Source organism: Seriola dumerili, unplaced genomic scaffold, assembly GCF_002260705.1.
Source record: "Seriola dumerili isolate Sdu_G_001 unplaced genomic scaffold, Sdu_1.0 BDQW01000581.1, whole genome shotgun sequence".
NCBI lineage: Eukaryota > Metazoa > Chordata > Actinopteri > Carangiformes > Carangidae > Seriola > Seriola dumerili.
The window spans coordinates 347737-370859 of NW_019174836.1; the positions used below are offsets into that span (position 1 = coordinate 347737).

Here is a 23123-nt window from a genome sequence, read left to right on the forward strand (position 1 = left end):
CCCTGTTTTTGTCTCTGCTGTTTTGACCATCTGAGGCTATACTTGAGTCTTTCATTGGTTTTGAGAGAATTCAATCATGGCCTAGTAATTGTTAACAGGCACCCATCAAAACCAACCCAAGTCTTTGCCTTGTGCATTTTTCTACATCCTCAGTTTTAATTTTAGATTTATAGAGGGATAATTTCTATGGCAGCAGCATGTCCAAGCCCCCAAAGCCAGCTCGGTTGCTGTGTTCTGTGAGAGAAACATGACATTTGACCTAAAGTATTTGCCATCCATCTCTCCATTTGCCCTTCATCCCATTCCTCTGGCGACCACACCCTTTTTTCCCCGCTCCAAATGCAGCCATCGCAGCACGTTCAAGTCTTTCTCTGCCATTCCTTCTTACTAACCTCTCTTCCGCCTCTTATCCCCCAGCACCACTGTGCCTCCTTACCAAGGGTGGGATAAGTGTGATTGGTTTTGTATGTACTCAATGTGCAGGGTTTGAGGGTGCTCAGATGGTAGTGATTGGGGTTGTTTTGTGAGACTGTGTGGAGGGTAAGCATCTTAGCGTGCTGTAGGGCCTGGCCAAAGAAACCACACAGCTCCACCAAGAGCACTGCAGTGCTCCTCTGCCTGGGAGTTTGTTCTTTTTTTTTTTCCTCCCTCGCTTCTTGTTTTTTTTGTCCTCTTTTTATATATATTTTGTCTTTCTCAATCTCTTTCTCTCCTCGTTTCGTGTTGATCCCCTTTCATCTGTAGTTTGAAAGGGATTTGTACTTTTTTTATTCTATTCTTAGTGGTGTGGATGTTTCTCTGTTTTTGGTTCATCTGAGTTGTAAAAACAGATGTTTGCTGAAGATACGAGGCCCTGGCTGTTTCTGTTGGATCACACTTTCAAACTTGTACCAGTAAATCAACTTATTGTGGTTGAGTAGAGACAACTGTTTCTAAGGTTTAAATCAATCCCTAATTTAAATTTATAGGTCTTTTCATCGTGCTTCAGAGTGAATACCAATGAGGAACATTCTTTTCAAACATTCAGCTTATTAATCATTAGACTACTGAATGCTGTGTGGCATTGTTTTTATGCCTCTGCACCCGTGACAGCCAGGGCCGGAGGCATTTTGTTTTCGGGTCGTCTGTCTGTCCGTTCTATTCTCGTGAACGTGATATCTCAGTAACACCTCGAGGCAATCCCTTCAAAGTTGCCACAAAGGTCCATTTGGACTCAAGGATGACCTGATAACTCACAAATTCATACGCTAATTACAACACAGTTTAACACAGATGTCTATTAGGATAAAATAATGATTTATGACATTTTATATCCAATTAGTTAAAGGTCAACTTCACTGTGACCTTATAATGTTTTGCAAATGCACTTCTGGCTATTATTCAGTGTAACCTAGGAAGAGAGATTGCGACCATATTTCTTGCATTTTGGTTAGCTGGTGGAGGCATGCAACCGCAAGGCAGTAATTCTAGTTATTTTTTGAGAATGACAACATTGAAAGTAAAATAAGCTTCAACCCTTCCTGTGCCCTGGAATATGTATTTTATTTGTTGAGAAAAACATCCCTTTTTGTATTTGTTTCTTTTTTGGAAGCGGCTTGAGAACAATTCCTTAACATTATAATTACAGTATGAGTCTAGTGTTCCCTCTCTTTGTTCCATCATTAGGACTAGCGTTTTTCACAGATGAGAATGAGCAGAGTTTATTAGTCTGGTTTTATCACTGTATGATGAGGCCCCTTCTGAAAAATGCTTGTAAAACACCAAAGCCCTCTGTAACGAAGAATGTTTATTTCTGAAGCTGCTCATATGCTGTCCATACATTCTCACTTACAGGAATGCCTTTTCTCCACTCATGCGGTTCAAATGATATGACGCCAACAGAGTCATCCTATATTCCAGTAACTAATTAGCTTTGATGTTATGGATATTGGGGTCTGGATAGACTGTATTAAAATCGTCCCCTGTTATAGATATACTCATAAGGTACCATTAATCTGCTGTGTTGCCCACCCTCCCACAGAAAGTGTTGTGTCAGCTTGCTACAGAGGATGACGATGCTGCAGCGCAGGCATTAATGAAGTGTGTGGGTGTCCCACCCAAAGAGTACCATCTCAAAGTCCTGAGGAAGGTATTGTCTCTTTAGTCTTGTTGGTCTCTGAATCTCGCCTGCAGTGATACTGTATATACTGCAAGAAATTATGTTGACATACTGTGTGCGTGCTTTGTCCTGCATTTCAGATGGTGGCATCGCTGCAGGAAAACATTGGGAAGAGCTGCAATTCTCTGGGCAACATAAATCAGAGGTACAGCACACTAGAAACTAGGGCTGCAACTAAGCATTATATTAATAATTTATTAATTTACTCAGTATTTTTGTGTTTAATTGTTTGGTCTATGAAATGTCAAGAAAATTGTGAACAAATAATAATGTTTTCATATGTCTTGTTTTGTCAAACCAACAGACCATAACCCAAAGAAATTCAATCTATAGTGAAAAGCAGCTAATTACAAATTTAAAAAACTGAAACTAAAAATTGTTTGACATTTTTGTTTGAAAAATACCCAAACAATTTATCAGTTATCAAAACAGTTGTTGTTTAATTGATTAACTGACAAATCGTTGTATCTCTAGTAAAACATAGCTTCCGCGATAGATAAAATCTTCCCCCACCAATATTATACCCAGCTTGCAGAGGGGTATGTAATGTTATCAAGATACAACTCTTAAGTCTATTTAAATCATTTAGTACATTTAGCTGGAAAAGATCGAAGCACATTAATCCTTAAGGCCCCTAGGAGGTACAGATTCCTATCTTTCTTATCTTTGATAATACTTTGTCCATGTTAACCATCAAGTGAATGACTTTACACAGGTGTTCATGTGACAGCGTTCTGGCAACATCAGAAGCTTGTGTCCCTTTGGTCACTTGTCCCGAGGCTGCTCCTCTTATTGGTGCACTGCTACAGCGGCCAGTGACTTGTGTCAGAGCAACTCTTAGTGAAGATTTCCTGGATGCTCTGAGCTCTGCCTACTCAAGGTAGGGGAACACGGAGGGACTCAGGTGTGGAGTCCCCTTTAGACCATAGCTGTGTCTGAAATCATTCTCTATTCGCTATAGAGCACATTTTATTTATGGCCCATCATTTTATTTGCGGGACCAAATTTTGAGTGTGAAATTTATGCACTATTCAGTCCAGATGTGAAAATTACAGCTGTGCAACTCTGCAGCTGTCAGATGCTGCTGCAAAATGATGATAACTCATAAATGTCCAAAATCTCAAAGTATTGAGTGTTTGTTATATAGGGAATAGTTAATGAGTGATCAGGGGAGGGATTTCAGACACAGTTTATGACTACAAAGTTGTTTCCAAACATATAAACCTGCATGTGGAATATATGCAGTTATATAAAATATATACAATAATATGTATAATGTAAAGTTATGAGAGCTGTTCTTTTTTTCAGCCAGGGTTTGTCATTGGAGGAGCAGGCAGTAGTCTCTCTGTGGTACCACAGCCTGTCCAGCCTGGAAGAGGCAGTGCTCAGTCTGCTGGAGTCTGTTCTTCCTCCCAACACAGGGTCAGCACCACTGACGCTGGAGCAGCAAGTAGCACAGTCCCTGCTGGTGGGTCATTTTTATAATGTCTATGAAAAATCCCAACTTTAACAGGATAAAGTCATGAATTTCTGTCATGTATATGATCAGATTTACCAAAAATCTATAATATGTCTGTAATTTATGTTTAATCAACAGCAAGGTGAGTATTTTAGATTCAGTTTAGGGCTAATTTTTTTTTTTTTTCACTTAATCAAGTAGTCTATGAAATGTCAAAATCTGCAGAAAAACCCTATACCTATTCCTCTTGTTTTGTTCAACGAAGACATTTAGTTTACAGAGATATAGAACAGAAAACAAAAGTAAATCCATTTGAGAAACTGGAGCCTGTGCTGTTTGGCATTTTTGCTTGAAATCAGTTATCAAATTAGTTGCAGATTAAATTTCTGTTGATTGACTAATCATTTCATCTACTAATTGTGTCAGCTCTAGTTTTATTTATAGTAGAAATGTATTGTTTTGTTTCAAACCAGCCCATGGAACCCATGGCTTAAATCTCACATTATACCTCATTTATTCCCATTGAACAACAATTTTCGCAGCGTCTCACCAACTATTATGGAAAGGAAGTATTCCATAGTAGCCAAGTCAAAAGGCCAAAGTTTACTGTATTTGGAGAGCTGAGCATGTGATCAGAAGAGCGCATCTAAAGTGTGCAAAAAAATTCTAATATATGATCTGTGAAACTGTTGAGCTACTAATAATGGCCAGATCTTCACAGTCTGAGATGCAGTGAAATGTGTAGAATGTTGTGCCATTGCACTGTGGCTTTTTCTGCAATTTTACTGCTGCATGAGTTGGCAGCGTTTAAGACTGTTGATAAATTGGTGACATACTGCTGCTGGTAAATGGGTTTGTTATGTACATAGTTTGACTCATCTGCCCTGAATTATAGAGTCTCACATCAGAAAGCTTCGTAGCTTTTCTAAACTGTGAAACCAAACAGTTTGAATGTAAGCCCTGCTCATTATATTGTGAGATATGGAGTTGTGCTGTTTTCATATGCATAATTCTTGGAAACATTCCATTGCTTTTTTGGTTGGTCTTTATTGACTGTTTTTACCTGGCTGACTTGCACCAGTTGGCTTTGCTCTGCATGCATCTCACATCGTTTGGCTAGCTCTAAACTGCGTCTCACATCATTTGGCTTCTGCTACACAAACTTTACTGTGCTGGGTAAGAACTGAACTCTCTGTCGCTTGAGTCCTTGGCCATTCCTCACTTCAATTAACTTAAGATCATTCCCAGTTCAAAAGCCAGAGGTGATTTTTGATTTGTAGATTGTTATGACTAGTTATTGAAGATGACGTCCTCATTACTACAGTGCAGTCAGCAAATAACAACAGTGACTTTTGTTTTTTTCACAAGGGCAGCTTTTTATCCCACTTGGAACATGATAGACAAATTAGTGCGGCCACTGTGATAAGCAAGGATAACAATAATGTAATTAAATGTGTCACTGAAACTAGACGGTTCAAGAAAACTAAGACAAAACTCTGAAATTAGATACGTCTATCAGAATCTGGACCCATCTCTAAGGTAATTCTTCACTGGGAAGGCATGACATTAAAATACAGAGGAGGGGAGCAGATTAATCTATGTAGACATGCTTTCTCTGATTGTTTGTGCCAAACTTGTGCGCCCAGTAATAAAGCACCTGGTGTGCACAGTTATGAATGGCATCCTGTTTACCTAAGTTACTGATTGCATTGCCTTCGGTGGGTATAAATGTCAGAGAAACTCGAGTGGGGAAAAAGAATTTACCTTCCTTCTTGCCTCATGTTAACTTAGGTCAAGTTTGTCAGTTGTGTCACTCCTGTTTTCCCAGAGTGATGGTCCACTTGAGCTGTGTACATAACAGGCTAGCAATGCACACTTTTTTTAGTTTAGGAACTGTTCTCAAAAAATTAAGACAGATTGGAGCACACCGGTGTATGAATTAGTAACACTGCATGTTCAGGGATATGCCTGCCTGTTGATTGCACTTGATTCCATCATCTTGAGTTTGTAGGAGCTACTAGGTTGGTAAGACGAGTTATGTAAACAGTCAAACTAATTCTATGTATGTGTGTGTGAGAGAGAGGCAGAGAGACTGTTTACTTCTCTGTCCCGTCATGGATCTATTTGTTTCCCTTCTCATCCATCTCTGATTGACCTCTGTTTTTATCACCTTGCTAGTTCACACGCACATGATGTATGCATGCAAACCTTCACACACACATGCCTTCAGTCTCCATGCCTTTGTTTATGATATTACATCTGGTATAGTGTGTCTGTCATTAAGAGGGTGGGTGGCATACGTTTAGGTTTCACTTAGCCTTCAGGTTGTTTGGATGTCAGATATGCGTTTCATGCGAGTGTCTGTGGAGGCGAGTCTCTGTTGCCATACATGTGTTCAAGACCAAAAAAAAACAAAGGGGCGTCTGAGCAGACTGGCATGTCTCTGTTCTCGCCTCCCTTTCACTCACTTGTTTAAACTGCAATCAAAAATGGGAAACATGAAATTAGGCTCACATTCCTCATTTTGGCTTGTCCCATCCCCCTGTGATCCAATGAGAGACGCAGGCCCAATAACAATAAATACTCACTTCCTGGGCCTGACTGCCAAAAACAGGATGTTTGTTGTGTGCTGTAATTGACCCTCCTTGAAGTGTTAGTGGTAAGGTATGGAGGAGGACGCTAAAATAACCCATCTGTTTTCACTAGGGGAATCGTGACAGTTTGCACACATGCATGTACGCTGGCATCCAACCCACATATGCAAGTTGACATACATGAACCGAATGCCAGTGTATGTTACATGTAAAACGTGCTTTGTTTGTTTAATGCTGTTTTTTAGCCTGAGAGGACAAAAAAGAAACAGACATGTCAAAACTGAGAATGAAAACACTTGCTTTGTTTGTTGGGAAATCGTAATGACACTATATAAACACTGGGTGGGGCTGTTTGTTCTTACTGTGACGGTAATTGGTCTGGTACTCCAGCACATAGTCAGTTGCGCAGTTACAAGCGTGCCTGGACTGGAGGGAAAATGCCCTTTTATAAAACCAGGTTGAAGCTAATATATACCAACATCATATCATTGTAAAATACCACTTACCATTTCTAATTACTCACGCCAGTGGCAGCTTTTAATTGGCTGTGGGCAAATGAAATAAATAGAAAAGCTCGCTCATGTCCGATTCTGGCCCTCCTTTTAATGTTTCTACTGCCTCATTACACCACACGATTAAAGCCTTTAAGGTAGACCCAGACTGCAGACTACACACTCTCCCCCTAAAGTGAAGTGCACATCCCTATATAAGAGTGTGGGAGGGGGATGCAAGGGAGAATAATTAGGGCTAGAAGATATGGGGGGAAAAAAAAAAAAAAAAAAAAAAAAAAAAAAAGGGAGAGGGAGAGGGAGGCAGACATGAACAGTACAGCTGTTAAATGTTTGCACTGGGGCGTTTTAGAATGTGTTAAATCTAAAACACATGATGAGTGTGCATTAGCAGAAGGTGTGTGTGTGTGTGTGTGTGTGTGTGTGTTGTGTGTGTGTGTGTGTGTGTGTGTGTGTGTGTGTGTGTGTGTGTGTGTGTGTGTGTGTGTGTGTGTGTTGTGAGAGTGAAGGAAGTAAGGACTGACAGAGTGGTAAACTGAGTGGTTAATGGGGAGAGTGAGAACTGAGGCACCAGAGTGTGGAGGTTTGTAGATGATGCAACAGTGACACCCAGTGGTCAGTTTTTAGGGCAAACACTTCTGCACTCTTTAAATTGGTTATAATGGCTGATCTGTCTGATGATTTGTATTTTTTGTACTTTCTGGATCGTTTGTGTTGGAGCAGTTTAACTTTATAGACTAGTAAGATTTGTGTTTTTGTGTGTTTCAGCCTAAAGCCTGTGCTCAGCACTGCTCAATATTCTTGGTTGTAAATGAGATCTTCAGGTGAGTGCGGGTGTGTCATTTGGAAGTTGCTGTGTGTTTGAATGTAACATGTATGATGCTGAAGTGTGCATTTCTGTATGTTTGTTTGCAAATTCTATTGATGTGTTGTTCGGGAATGCTACATATATTTGTGTTTGTGTCTCTGGCAGGTCTGTCCTTAAGCAAGCAGAAGGAAACGAGTGTGTTAAGTCTCTTATCCAAACCTTTACCAGCTGTTTCCTCAAGGAAGTGGCGCTGCTGCAGCCTCAGGTAGTCCTTGTTGTTTCAACAAAAGATCCAAAAGTCTGACATGACATCAATTAATCTGCCCATTATTGATTAATCTTTTGGTTCAGAAAATATAAGAGAATTGAAATTCCTTGTTTTTCTTCTGACCAATAGTCCAACACCCAAAGATATTCAGTTTATTATCAAGTAAATCAAAGAAAAGATGCACATTTGAGTAATTTTTTTTTTGTATGTTAAACAAATAGTAGATTGTCAGAGTTGTTGCTTACAAATTTTGTTTTGATTAAGAGTCTAATCGTTTCTGCTCTAAAATTTCTAGATTATAAGAGGTCTCCTAAATTGATTACTATGTGGAGAGACAAAATAAATATCCATGTTTTCTTGTCACTGCTCAAGGTTTTTGCCGGTTGAAGTCTAGTGTGGTTACAACCAGCAGAGACACAATACTAAGCATTTAACTTCTTTTAAGCTTTTTACTTCTTGGACCCTAATCTGTCACCAAACACTTTTATCTTTCATATATCAACATATTTGGGGCCCAAGGCCAACCGTTTTTATACTGCAGTTTTAATAATGATAATACTGATAACGTTGTAGGATTTTAAACCTATTCCTTTTAGCACTCAGTGTCACAGAAGGACTTCACCGATTAATAACTTTTATAACTTTGAAATTACCACTGATTCTTATCCACCATGTGCCCTGGAAATGAATGAATGGTTACTTTTATGCTGCAGGCTTAGATGCACACATAGGGCGATGAACAATTTCCTCCCCTCTGCAGGCAAAATCACTTAACATTTGATGAATCCTCCACATCATTATCACTTGATCTCCAGCAGGGAGCTCACTGCTCACACTACACACACCATGATTCACACCTCTGCCTCGTAGACAATAAATGCAAATCGCTTTTAAATCATCAATTTGGAGGTAATAACTTATCACCCCCCCCACAGATTCTCTCAGATATACACAAGTCTGTTGTTGTATAGAGCTCCTCCATCAACACATTCTGTAACTGTGACTGTAGGGAATTACTTGACATTCGCATTTCAGCCATTACTGGTAAAAGCCAGAAAACGGATGTGTAACGACGCAGGTGTGATGTATGACCTGCTACACGGTTTTGTGAATATAGCCCAACTCCTTTTCACCTCAATTAACCAGTAGATGGCAGTGCTACTGTGTATTTACAGTAGGCTCGGTTATAATGGCTGTAGTCACACTGCACTAAACGCTACCTATTACACGCTACATTACACATTAGCACCTACTGTATCACCATTACACAGCCTCCCATTCAAAATGTCATTTTTCAGGCTTTCAGAGCACGTTGATGTATGAGTTCAAAGTAAGTGTGATATACATTTATGAAGCTCAGTAAAAAAAAAAAAAAAAAAAGTGCTTTGTTTTGTTTCAGAAGTGTGCATCTTTGAAGATGTTCTTCCCTCAGTCACCTCAGAGTCTGTTGCTCCCTCTGTTGACCCTGCCGTCAGGTCAGTGTGCGGCCACACTCCTGCTGTGTGTGTTTTTGTCTGAAACACTGTATTGTGAGTATGAGTGTATTCAGGTATTCTTTAACTGTGTGTAAACAGTGTTCCTGCTGCAGAGTGAATGGGCTCTTGTGTGTCTTGTTCCTGCTGATCAATAATAGTTAGTTAACAACTTTGTTCTGTGTTTTATGTCTAATATAAAAGCTGACATGATGGGGACAAAAGTGAAGCTTACATATTCTCGAAATGGGTCAAGTGTCATTTCTCATGTGGAATCTATGCAGAAGTATAATGTGTTGCCTGTTTTGTACAAGCTACTATTCATTGTAAATAAACGAAGCCATTGATCGTCTTACATAAACACACTAATACACCTTTTTATTCCTCTCATTAAGAAGAGTCAATATCATCTATACTGAATATGTATTACCACTGTTTATGTATGAGAATCTTTACTAGTGAAGGGATGCACAGTAGGTGAGTGCAGGGGCACAGAGGAGCAGAGCTTATCAGTGTGTGCCCAGACTGGCCTGTAGGCAGAAATGATTTACATGAATGGAGCCATTTAGGGACACACTGGAGCCAAGCCAGAAGTCTGAGTTAATTATTACAGTGTGTGTGTGTGTGCGTGTGTGCGCACGCATGTGTGTGCGTGCATGCGTGTGTGTGTGTGGTGAAGGGCAATTTTTCACCAGAGGTTGAATGGAAATGGTACTGTGAAAAGTAGAAGATTTGAGTTTTTATCATGATTTGTGCTCCCTCTGAAAAAGTTATAAATTAAGACTGAGCATTGCATTGTTAAAACATCGCCTGGGGGGAAGACCTGGATCAAGATACCAAGCATTTGAAAATGTTTGTTAGTTAGCTTGTTAGTCAGTTAGGTGGGGTTGTAGTGCAAAATGTGGTATGTCGTAGCAAAGTTATTTTTAACAGACAATGTGGCATGTGACAAACACCACTCTGGCCCTTTAAGCAGTTAAAAATAATAACTGGAAAACAGGAATAAATAATAGCAAGCACTAACAGAAGTTCATCCAAATGCTTGCAAAATACTTGTGCCTGATATTTGGAAATATGTCAGTTAAAGTTATTTCACATGCAGAATCTTCTTCTGGTACCCTCTGGGCAGAAGTAACTTCACAATCTTTTGTGTGTGTCTTTTATTTGGAAAAATTTTCTGCATCTTAACATAAGAATGGTTAGACATTTTAGGAAATACTCTTATTGGCTTTGTTGCAGAGAGTTAGATAAGATGATTGATACCACTCTCATGTGTGGACAGTAAATATGAAGCTATTGCCAGTAACCGGTTCGCTTAGCTTAGCATAACGACTGGAAACAGGAGAAAACAGCTAGCTCAGCTGTGTCCAAATGTAACAAAATCCACCTACCAGCACCTCCACAGCACATTATGTCTGGTTAGTTTAATACGTATGAAAATAAAGCTGAAACAAGCTTTTTTTAATACCAAAAATTCTCTGGTTACTGGATTTTTGATCTTGTATGATAGTTGGTAAAGATTAAACAAACGTGATACACACGTTTCTGTGTTTCCAGTCTTCATGCTAAGCTAAGCTAACTGGCTGCTGACTATCCTACAGATATGAGAGTGGTATCAACCTTCTTATCTACCTCCTGGACAGAAAGCAAACAAATATATTTCCTGTAATCCTGATCATTTTCTTTAACACTGACTGGTTAACTGGCTTTGAATAATGTGAATACTAATTGATTGTACAAGCTGCTTATTGTGCTACAAGTAATCATTATGTCTGTGTGTCTGAATCTGTTCTTGCAGAGATGCCACAGGAGGCTTGGAGACATCACCTGAACTGGCTCAGCAGCTCATTACAGAGACTGACAGAGGAGGAAGAGGAGGGAGACGGCAGCAGTGGCACCAGGTTAGAGTGAGAAAGGCTCGTAGAGAGAATGCGTTAATGTGTGTCTGCTTCCACCACCCTACTGAATGCCTGTGTGGTGTTCTTATTCCCATTAGTTGCTGTTGAAGGGGTGGTTAGTCAGATATTTTCCTCTTGCATCACAGCAGAGAGGTCCTGGTGCACTGCACGGCTCCTCCAAGCGCTCATTAGAGACTATTAGCTTGGGATAGAGAGAGCTGTGGAGAAAACAAGTGTTGGAAAGCCCAATAAGAGTGAGAAAAGGAATGCAGAAGAAGAACCAGAGAAGCAGGGAGAAAGTGGACAGAGGAAAAACATATTAGCCTGACATAGAGAAAAGCAGAGAGTAAGCAGCCTTGGTTAGACGGATTTAGAGAAAAAAGAGGATAGAGGACGCGGATAAAAAGCAGAAAGCAGTTGATGTCCTCGAGATGGAGACAGCTGACTTGATACCCTCCAGCTGCGGTTTTTAACAGGGCCCATTATCCCCACCACTGCTCCTTTCTGGAGCTCCATGCAAAATTCCCAAAACATTGTTCCAAGCCAGCGGTGGGAAAGTAGTATGTTGTGTTGCTCTGAGCGAAGATGCAGCTGCCAGGGCCCTGCAGAGGGATGTTGCTGGTCGTTTTTGGGAGCCAAGGAGGAAGAGGGGGAGATGAGGAGGAGAGCTCTAATGATGGTATTAGGGAAATTTGAGAGAGAGATCTATATCACTCTTCTAAGTCATAGCCTCACTGTTGCAGCTGTGTAGCTCTGTTTCACGCTGTCTGTCTGCCTAAATCTCAGTCCATCTTACATTCTGGTACACTTTTACATTTCACAGTTATCCATGACACTTGTGAGCTTTTATTTCACTTCTTAGTTTTTAATTTCAGCAAAGGGAAATGGAATGCACAAAGGATCTGGGAAATATTTTGCAATTTTGCTTGAAAAACTTGAAAGACCTATCAGTTATTACACTGAATAGTCATCTCAACTCTAGTCACGTCCTTCCTTTTGCTGTCCCACTTTCTGTGCTGCCATCCCTTACTCGTTTCTGGAAGGACTGCATTCCACATCTTGCAGTATTAGGGGAATAGACAGTGAAGTGTTGTACATTTAAATAGACATGCATTATAAAGAGGTTCTATTAGGGAAAACAAATTTTAGGTTGGAAATGCTACAAAAGGATAAAACTGATGCTCATCACTGTTTTCTGATTGTTTTTTTTGTTTTTTTTTTTTATGTGATGAAATATCACCCGTTGAAAGAGCCAATCACAGCTGCCCCTTCAGTGTGATGTCACAGCTGGGAACGAATAATGAATTTCAGTATCTAACTGAATCAGATCTGTATAAAAGCTTTGTCTTTCTTTGATCATCCACTGCTCCTGTCAGTTGGGGCGGGACTAATATTACTGGCAGCCACTCAGAGTCGTGGCTCATTAATAAAGCTCTTGTGATGTAAGTGACCCCAGATGGCCTGTTATTAGGGGGTTCGTGTGGCACACTGGAAACCAAATGGTTTTATGAGAATGTTGGTGAAAATATCACAGATTTGTTTTATAGAATAGAATAGATATCTGTTAGCCTCATATGCTTGGTAAGTCCCAGTGTGATGCTGTGTTTGTAACTCACCATTACAAACTGAAATTGAAAACAAGATAACTGATTTGACAAAAAATCCTTAACACAAGGTCCACTTAATGTTTTTAGTCACAGCTTTTCAGTCAAGCCTTGACATGTGGATTGACTTTGATCAGTTGTCATGTAGAAGGTTTCATTGTTATCATGTGGCCTAAGTATAAAATTTTGGACACGTGAAACTCCATCTGTTGATGAAGGCCACAAGATGCATCTGAAAGATCTGGAAAAAAACAAATATCTGGAGTTTGTGATAAGATTTCTTTTTTAGTCAAAATGCTGTTTCCAAGGGCAAGAATGGATTTTAACCTCAATATAATTGATGATTTTTGCTATAAATTTTTCAGTTACTTTCTAATTGCAGTCCATACAGCTTGTGCTCATGTAATTATGTTCTCTGGTTTTCTGCAGTGTCATTTGTCATTTCCACAGCAGCAGCACAGAAGAATCCTTCAGATCCCGTGTAGCTGTAGTGCTGAATGTTGTTTCTCCTCCTGTCCTGTAGGGGGCACCACAAAGTATTCGAGGCCTGGTTCCTGCTGGTTCGGTGTGCCCACTGGGTGCAGGTGACTGTCCAGCTGCTGGGAACATCAGGGCATGAAGACTGTGGCCCCCTCCTGTGGCTGCTGACCTTCTACTACCACCCCACCAACAGGGGGCACCACAGAGCTCTACAGCTGGTAAGATAAAAAAGTTCTTTTTTTTTTTTTTTAGGTGTTTTGGAGTCATGCACTAAATTTGGAACAAGCTGTGTGGGTGTGTGTGTGTGTGGGTGTGTGTGTGTGTGTGTGGTGTGTTGTGTGTGTGTGTGTGTGTGTGTGTGTGTGTGTGTGTGTGTGTGTGTGGCAAAATGAAAAGCATTTTGGATAAAAGTGTTTATATAAATGTAGTCAGAGCCATTCAGTTTGGTTTATGACAAAATGCCTGCAAAACTCATGACATTCCCATCAGCTTGAAGTATGCTTTCTGTTTCGTCCTAATAAACAAATTGTAGCATGCTAAAATGCTAAACTAATATCTTAAACATGGTAAACATTAAATATGCAGCATAGTAGCCTCAGTGAGCTGCTAGCATGGCCAAAGACTCTTAAAATTAGTTATTATCTTACTGTGTTGTTGCCGCTTGCATTAGCAATGCTGCTAAACGATGAAAAACAACTCTATATTCAGGATTATTTGATGTGACTGGGGAAAGCAGTGGGTATATACTCTCAGATACTCTGACTATATCATGCGCAGCAACATAACAATGTGGATGCCCAGTTATTTGCTCCTGGCAGGTGTGTCTTCAATGAAAGCCACAGAAGAAAAACAGAGAAAGAAGAATAACACATTAAAGAATAAATTATGGATGACCCCTATCTGAGAGCGAGAGAGTGAGACAATGGTCGAGAGAGAGTGATACAGATGAGGGAGGGGAGCTGGGTGAAAAGGGTGATGTAGTATTGATTTCTCAGTGACTGTCTGGCCAGCTGGCCTGAGTTTCATCTCCCTGTCTCCTGTTTGTCCGCCTCCTCTCATAACCCTTTGAGAATTGCTTTTGTCGCCGCCGTTTCTCCCATTACATTAATGTTCAACTCACACAGGGTTGTATTTGTTCATCATTTGTGAATTATTAATCTATTGATTTTTTTTTTTTTTTTTTTTTTGCAGGAAGGGTAGTTTAACCAATGCTCCTTGATTCCAGTGTGGTCTATAAATAAACATCTGCTGACCTTAAATTTATTGTATTGACTGTTTCCAGGTACATGTCAGAGAAGCGTGGGACCACCTACGCTCCCTTTTCTTGGACTTAACTCATCCACTTTCTGTTGACCACCTGCAGTCAATGGTCACTCTGCTGTCACCACACCCTCAGCAACCATCACCGTTTCCATTATTGATCCTCAGCCTCTTAGTCAGCTTTGCTGTTTTCTCCCAACAATCGCTGAGTGGATCAACACAGATTTTACAGACGGTGAGGAAACAATCAGTTATCTTACATACATTTTGTTTTCAGGTCTGGATGTACATTAAAGGTTCCATTTAAGTGAAAACAAAAACTACAGCATCTATATTATATTTTTAAATGCAATATTCAAATAAATGTGACATTTAATACATCACAGTACACACACTTTGGGAAATTGGGGGAAAAAAAACACACTTTTCTTTTATTTCAGGCTAAATGTTAGTAGAACTCTGTGGTGAATATTAACTGTTAGTCAGACTTTGGTTGTTAGTGGTAATTGTGGGTTTTCAACATGTTCTTTATACAAAGTCTCTTTCCATGTACACCAGATGTTTGAATGTCGAATGGGCTCTGATTGCTTAGATGTGGATGTATTATGAAAGACACAAGCATGAGATCAATTCAGTTTAATTTAAAGTGCATTATCTGGAATTATTCAGTGTGCTGTTGACTTTAGTAGAATACATCACAAATAATCAGTCGCTTTTCTTTTTGAAATAATGCCTTTTCAGATAGTAATTTTGCTTTTCCTGGTAAACCGTTTTGACCCTGTCACAGCCAATGTCTTTTTGTCTTTGCATATGTGTATGTGTGTGTTGATCGGTCCAGGTGGTGGATCAGTCTGGTCTGGTTGATGAAGCAGCATGTGTTCTCGACTCACTGGAGCTCAGACTAAAGGAAGGAAGCTGCTTATCAAGCGTCACTAACAGAGTTCATCTCAGGATCAAGGCACTTCAGAACACACTAACACATATGCATGCAGCATAGAGCCCTGCTGAGAACCCGAGCGCACGCCTCACACACTCTGAAACAGGTGAGCGCGCATACCCACACACACACGTGCACACACACAGACAGACATGCATTAATACAAATAAGCACACAGCAGTGAGTTCATCCTCGGCAAAGGGGTTTTTTCAGGGCACGTTTGCAGAATGACAAATAGCCACGCTCTTGTGTAGATATGCTCGGTACAATGACAGGAGTGTGTCAAAACAGCACAGGGAGGACAGATTATGTGGAGAGGCTACAATTATATGCACACACACACACACACACACACACACACAACTACAAGGCCCACAAGGACATTTGAGGAGTGACAGATCACACGGCAAAGAAGCAGCAGCGCGTACAATGTGTCAGAATCCTCCCACTCATATAATTGTCTCACAAAATAAATCCTTCACGCTACACATGCTGACTGCAAGACATTTAGGTCTGAAGGAAAGGAAAACCGAATGCTTGTTATCTTTGTATAGATTCTCTTTGTGCTATCATATGTGTATATGAAAGGCGTATTCCAGTAGTACAGAGTATATGCTAAAATGTGAATAATGAAATGTAATGTCACTTATTTTTGTATGTACACTTTGTTGTTGTTGACTCTCGGTCATTGGTGTTTGATGCAAGATATTTAAAATGTAACATTTGAGAAGGATAAATGGTGTTAAACAATTTGACAAAACTGAAAAGTCCAAATATGATCTTCCTCCTCCCATCACCTGAGCAGAGGAGAAAGATGTAGTTGTTTTCTATACATATACATTTTTTTAATTGATCATTAGATATAGCTGTCAACACAACAAACACCTGCCAGACTTCATAGATGTAAATGTATATTGTAGCATAAAGAAACTTTGAAGCACAAATCTAATATCTAATTTTCTGCTGTGGTTTGTGAACAAACAATATGCTTGGATTTCACTCAACGTTATTTTAGGAATGCATTAAATAACCAATGTTTAATTTAGTAATGCAGACATCTATGAAATGACAGTCTGGCTATGACATTTGTAGCTAGTTTGCGTATAAAATCAGTGTAATCGGCACTAACTTTGCTTCTGCAGTGATGGACTGAGCTTAAAAAAGTCATGTATTTATTTTAAGAAAACAATTTTATTTTAACATGAACATTTTCACTTAAAATGATACAGAAAAAAAAAACTACCATTATTATTTTCCACACAGCACTTATAAAACCATCATTTACACATTTAGGAATTCCCTGAAAGTTGTTGATGATGTATGTTCCAGTGTTGTTACAGGCCAGAGTTAAGTCATTTATGTATAAAACATTATTCACCTGGAGGTATTTCCAGTCTAAACTCTTAAGAAACAGATCATGACTTCAGACTAAACAGACATGAACTCACACCCACACACTCACACGCAGAAACTAACTTCAGTTAGTTGACAGCAGCTGAGGTCAGAGGTGCTGTGTCTTTATCCATGAAATAGCTCTCTTTCCCCCCCATTATTTATCATTTTGAAACAAGAGAAATGATGTAATTTTTCGGTTTTACCACAGCAATAATGATGTCAACAACACTGTATCTCACTATAAACAGCTTGGGGCACACTAGCTTTTTCTTTAGACTTGAATGAACAGAACTGCTGTTCTCTAAACCTTGCCAGTTGGCCTTGGCTGTAGAGTAAGAGTGCAGCCTTCTGGTGTTCACACTGCTGAGTGATTCTGCAGCGTCCCCTCTCCTACAGAGGAAGAGGAGCTGAGCGCTGGGCTGCCCCATGTGCCAAACTCCCGTCATCTCCATCTGTATTCAGCAACCTGGAAGAGAAAGATATGGACAGATTGTAGCATTACAGAACATTTGGTAGATGTTTACAATCCTCTGGCTGAGCTACTGTTATCTACCTGATGTGAAAACAAACACAGAATACCATTTGAGTTCACCAAGACAATTAATCCAGTTTTTAGATGTTGTGTGGCGTAAGACGCAGAACTCAACGGACACTGGATTTCTGAGGCGAAAACCATTAGTTACCAATCTTGTCACGATAGATTGACAGACACACTTTTAAATTCGGTAAATAAAGAATTGTGACGAAGAAAAGTACTGAGCAGGATATTCTACAGTAAACAAAAAAACTTGTCATCGCCCTCTGGTGGACGAACAGTGTAATGCTGACATCTTACTGCAAATATAGATTAGGAGTTCCCGTGCTGCAGTTTTCTTGTTAATAATCTGCCAATATATAAGATAATACCTTCCAGTTTTTGGCTGCAGCTGACATTTATTTCATTATTTGTTAATCAGTAAATGATTTCTTTGATTAATTAATTGTTTAGTTGATAAAATGTTACAAAACAGTGCAACATCTTAAAATAGCTTGTTTTGTTAAAATAGCTTGTTTTGTTCAACTCAATTATACAAAACAGACAAAAATAGTAAATCCTAAAAACAATCGATTATCAAAATTTTTTGCAAAAGATAAATCCATGATAAGGTAATAGCGGCAGATAATAATGGCCCAACTATTCAACAGCTCTAATAAGTTGCAAACCCATCAGAATAAATGTATTTCTGCCACCAAATAATTATACTCCTGGAAAGTTGCCAGTTTTCTGAAGCTCTTTGAAACTAATGAAAATTAGATATCTATTAAATGGTTCATTTGAAATATACTGCAATTCTTCAGACACCAAAGTACAAGCCATGTGAAAACTGTGGTGCCACCATCACTTTTCAGATCCTAAAGAGAAATCCCTAATAACTGTATGTAATCTGTGAGAAGGGTAGGAGAGGTCTGATGTGACCAGCGGTTTGTTTCCGGTTCGGTGGTGAGTGGACTGAACTCCTGTTCCTGCTGAACTGAGCCAGTGGTTCTATAGGACTGATTATCAGCTCAGTAGGCACAGGAAGCCAGGCCCAAATCTCTGTTCTGTCTTTCTCATGAAGCACTGGCTGGCCACGAACACTTACGTTTTCTTTTTCTTCCTTTTTCTTTCTTTTTTTTTTTTTTGCCGTGTCTGTAATGAAGCAAAGAGCAATGCCAGCTCAGGCTGCATGTCAGGCAGCGTTCCGCTTTGCCAAACCCACAAGAAACCCCACTACTGTAGGTTCATTTGAACTGTTGAGACAGTTGGATTACGCTAGATGGTGAAAGGTGTGGTTGACATGGTAGAAACCTCACCACCGCAGTGTCAGCAAGACCACTGCGGAATGGTAAGATCTATCCAAAGCTACTAGTACACTGTTGGCATAAAAAAAAGACACCTGATCATAAATATCTAACTATATATCCATCAAAATCACATTCCACCACCTTCTGTGAGGAGCATGCAAACATACTGCATTAAATAAAATTGAAAAAGTTACCAACATGAACTTTGAAATAGAATGTAATTCAACAGCTCCCTAAAATATACTTGACATTAAAGAGACAATCAGTCCAGTTTAGTTGCATGAAGAGAAGAAGGTGTGGGTGGTGGGGGCTGAATAAGTTTATTTTTGGTGTCTATACAATGTTGCTTTGTCCTTTGATGTGCAGAGCACCATTTCCCTCCCATTAGAGTGTAATAAATCACCTTTTAGATACGGGCTCTGATCGCAATTCCTCTCTTTTACAGGCCTTTGATGGTCATTACTCTTTTAACAGGCCCTAAATATAGGTCTAAAAATGGCAGGCTCCACATGGCCCTCATTTCTAATTCACACATCTGTCCTCGTTTAGTCGCCATTTTGTCGTTGTGAATATAGAGCGCTATAATACCTCCTCAAGGCTCATTCTGATTGCCAAAAAAAGACTGACCAGTTTTAAAATACATTTTCAGCCATCTGTCACTGTTTTGATTCAATCCGTCCAGAACAGTATAGCTTTGCATTACAATTAGATGGTATGAAACTCTGGCAGACTACGCCCACTTTCATAGCAAAAGTTATATACAGTAAGTTACTGTGGATCAGTATTTTAAACTCGCAGGTCTCAGTCACATATGTTTCATTCTTTGCATGTCTTCCAGCTGCAGATATTGACAGATTGGGTGGTATCTGGTGAGTCGAGTAGGGCAGGAGTTAGACTTTCTGAGATACTTTCTGTTTGGTAGGGAGATGCAAACGGAGTTCGTTGTATAGAAGTTCCAAAACAAATTTACTTCTTGAGACATGTGAGACAGACTGAGATTTATTGGTCATTGTCTCGACAGGCAGTGCAAGGTAAATAGAAACCTGCATGATAAACTGGCTCATATTGCCGAGACAGTTTTTCCTCAGTTTGCATTGTTTTTTGTTATAAAGCTTATCTTGACTGATTTGGGAACCCTCTCTCACTACACAGAAACAAAACATGCTGTGTGACCCAACTGAGAAAGTCTTGCTTTTCTTTATTACTGGGTGTTTTATAGAATCACAGCTTTTTGTTTCTACGATCTGTGACAAAACAATAGAAACGTATATTGCACAGTAAATCCGGGGAGAAGCAGCTAGCCTGGTTCTGTCCAATAGATAACAAAGCTCACAAATAAACAAGTTATATCTAATTTGTTTAATCCAAAAACCCGGAGTCTTGTTGTCACTGTGAGGTCGCCAAGCAACCAACATAGACTCCGGGAAGTCATTGTGTCCGGCCAAGAAACAGTTCTGCACGTAATCTTCCATAAAACCAAAAAGTTGTTTTTACACTTTGGGTTTTTCTGTGGAATAAACAAACAAGATATAAATTGTGGATTAATGAGCTGTAGAGGTGCCGCTTCCTTTGGAAAGAGCCAGACTAGCTGTTTCCCACTGTTTTCAGTCTCTATGCTAAGCTAAGCTAACTGGCTACTGCTTCCAGCTTAATATTGAATAGAGAGTTATGAGAGTGGCACCAAACTCTTCATCTAACTCTTGGCAAAGATAAAGGGCTTTTCATTACTATTCTCCCACAATGCAAAGCAACAAGAAAATTGAGGAGCTGCTCAGAGCTGGGGAAAAAAATGGCAATCATAGTTTAAAGTTGCAGATTGATTGATGTCCTGTTAGTAAGTTACAGTGAAAACAGTCATTATATATATACTATACTAATATACCTATATATATCATATATATATATATATAGTATAACTTAACACAGCATGTATCTACTGTACGAAAGAGAAAATATGTGGGTATGAAGTGATGATGATGAGGGTGATGATGGCGGCCACTGCTCCTGGATTGACGAAATATCTGTCGGCAGCATTAAGCAGCGTTTGGGTCTCCCCAGGCCTCATTAGTACTGCAAGTACAGTCTCTCCCCTGAGGTACTTGGCTCTCACCTTCGCTAGAACTACAGAGCGTGCAACTGGCATCATCTGCAGGATTATCTTTTATACTACGTAACTAAAATGAGATAGAGACGGAGGGGGTGGAAGTACAGAGCAAGGAAGGAAGATGAAAGACGGGAGAAAGAACAACAGACAAAGCAGAGAGCGTAGCGTAACGTGGCGCTCATTAGTAATGTTGCTCGGTGTTTTGAATTCGCAAGGAGGCTTGTGTGTTTAATTCGTCTGGGTGAGAGGGTCTCATTGGAAAGTTTTACAGTCAAGTGAGGCTGGAAGATAGGAGAGCTGTTTGTGCTGCAGTTGGAAGAAGTTGAAGAAAAATATGGGATAAGGCGAGAGGGAGGGGAAGAGTGAAATGAGATAAGAGAAAGATGGGAAAGGTGAAAGAGGGTGCGAGACAATCAAGTAAGGAGTGAGAAAACAGAGGACAAAGGGGAAGGAGTTCTTTGACTGAAATGTATAAGCACACATTAGATAATTAAAGTGGGGAAATAAGGCTCAACTGTACACACACACACATACACACACAACCTCGCCACTGTAAAAACTTAAAAGAACATTTCTTTTCTGTTTCTTTCACACCCACTCATTGTCTTCCTTTGTCTGCTTGTCTGGGTCATGCTCTCCTCAGGTGCAGAACTTAGCCACTGTGAACAAAGAGGAAATCAATCACTGTTCACCAATCAGCTAAGCTCTGTGCCTGGCTGGAGAGAGGATACAAAAAACTGTCTGGCTGACTGACATGTACATGTACATGTACGTACACACACACACACAAAAAAACACCCATAACAAGACCCTCTGGCTCCCTTCATCATCCTTTTTCTTTCTCCGCACTTCCACATCATCATCTCCTCAAACACAATCACACACACTCTTAGATAATCATGTCCTCTTAAGTTTTAAGTTTCTGGGGGACGAGAGAGAGAAGCGTGCGTGTGTGTGTGCGTGTGTGTGTGTGTGTGTGGGAGGGGCTCTGGTTGCCATAGCAGCCGGCTGGGTCAGGGCTGTGTGGTAATCCCTGGCAATGTGATTTTATCATAAGTCACAAATCAGCACGCCAGGAACCCTCACAGCCCAGACATGAAAGAACAAGATCTCCCTCTCTCTCTCTCTCTCTGCCTACATCCTCCAGTCCTGGTCCAGTCCATTGCTAAACTGCACCACCCAGAAATGACAAATCTCTAACTTTCTTTGTTCTCTCTCCCTTATGTCTGCCATCAGAGCGCAGTCATGAAAGACCAGACCTGTAGATCCCCTCTCTCTCCCACTCTATTTTCTTGGTTACCCCTCTCCTCCTCTCCCATTCGCCACGCTTGGCTAACCCGGCGATATGCCCCTCATTAAGCGGATCAAGAGGGATTCCAGAGGCATGTACCAGGGGAAGAAAAGAACGAGAGAGTGAGCAGGGAGGGAAAAGGGAAGGGGGAACTAAAAAAAAAAGGAGACAGGGAGAGACCACCCTTCTCCTTTAAAGGGTTGTGCTTTTTAGGTTTAAAAACACAGAGCAGGGAGTGCGCCTTGACAGACATGTTGTTTTCAGTTAAAACCCTCTCAGCCTGCCTCAGCCTAATCCCACTGTACTGTGGTCTCTGTGTGTGTGTGTGTGTGTCCGTCCGTCTGTCTGTGTGTGTAGGTGTAAAAGGGTACAGGGAGGACTGTTCTACTTAAGAAAGCACGATGGGGGAACACAAACTGAGCGGTAAAACATAAATCCATCTCCCCACAGTGCAATATGCAATAGCAGTGAGGAGGTCTGTTCATCCATCATTTTAATTGGAGAGAGATCTGGACCTGAGCTTGTCTGACCAGCATGATCCATTGATGTTTACAGAGGCTTGTTTGGTTCAATCCAATGGGAAGCAACAGTAAAAGTTGGGATATTCATCTCTAAACGCTTTGTTTCTTCTTTTCTTTTTCTTTTTTGCATTTGCTCCCCCATTTCATTCCTCCTGTACTTGTGGTCAGGCTCCACAGGGAGGTGTACTGAGGAGGTGAAGGATGATGACAAGAGAGCTGCGGGCACAGACAGATAGACGCTACATATGCGTGTGTGTGTGTGTGTGTGTGTGTCAGGGAGATTTATCAGGACTGAGCCAGATGCCGAGCACTTGTCTAGAAAGCCTTTCACATCCTGTGCAAATGCATAAAGCTGTCTCTATATGTGTGCGTGTGCGTGTGTGTGTTTGTCTCTGAAGATAAAAGGCTGTCTTGTAGTGGCTTGGTCACGGCCTAAAAAAGGATTTAGTGCTGTAAGTCGCTCAGGTTGATGGGAACAAGTATTTAGCAGTGCCTCTTGACGCAGCCTGTGTTGACCAAGGTCACAGACGTCTTGTTTGAC

General features: G+C 40.3%; 2 protein-coding genes across 6 annotated transcripts in view; one reads left to right on the plus strand and one right to left on the minus strand.

Annotated features, from left to right (window-relative positions):
- Positions 1-23123, plus strand: part of fancc (Fanconi anemia complementation group C) — a 37617-nt gene that overhangs the window by 12631 nt on the left and 1863 nt on the right. For 3 of the 4 annotated variants that reach the window (XM_022764814.1, XM_022764810.1, XM_022764813.1), the window contains exons 6-16: positions 2021-2128; positions 2239-2303; positions 2874-3038; positions 3467-3626; positions 7489-7544; positions 7694-7793; positions 9196-9271; positions 11067-11169; positions 13294-13468; positions 14533-14745; positions 15349-15553. In XM_022764814.1, the coding sequence (XP_022620535.1) occupies positions 2021-2128; positions 2239-2303; positions 2874-3038; positions 3467-3626; positions 7489-7544; positions 7694-7793; positions 9196-9271; positions 11067-11169; positions 13294-13468; positions 14533-14745; positions 15349-15507 (1380 nt within the window). In that variant the 3' untranslated portion in view covers positions 15508-15553. The remainder of the gene's footprint in view (positions 1-2020; positions 2129-2238; positions 2304-2873; positions 3039-3466; positions 3627-7488; positions 7545-7693; positions 7794-9195; positions 9272-11066; positions 11170-13293; positions 13469-14532; positions 14746-15348; positions 15554-23123) is intronic. The other variant, XM_022764812.1, reaches the window with a different exon arrangement.
- Positions 16694-23123, minus strand: part of cunh9orf3 (chromosome unknown C9orf3 homolog) — a 98079-nt gene continuing 91649 nt past the window's right edge. For both annotated transcript variants that reach the window (XM_022764808.1, XM_022764807.1), the window contains exon 18: positions 16694-17308. The gene's annotated coding sequence lies outside the window, so the exon portion shown is untranslated. The remainder of the gene's footprint in view (positions 17309-23123) is intronic.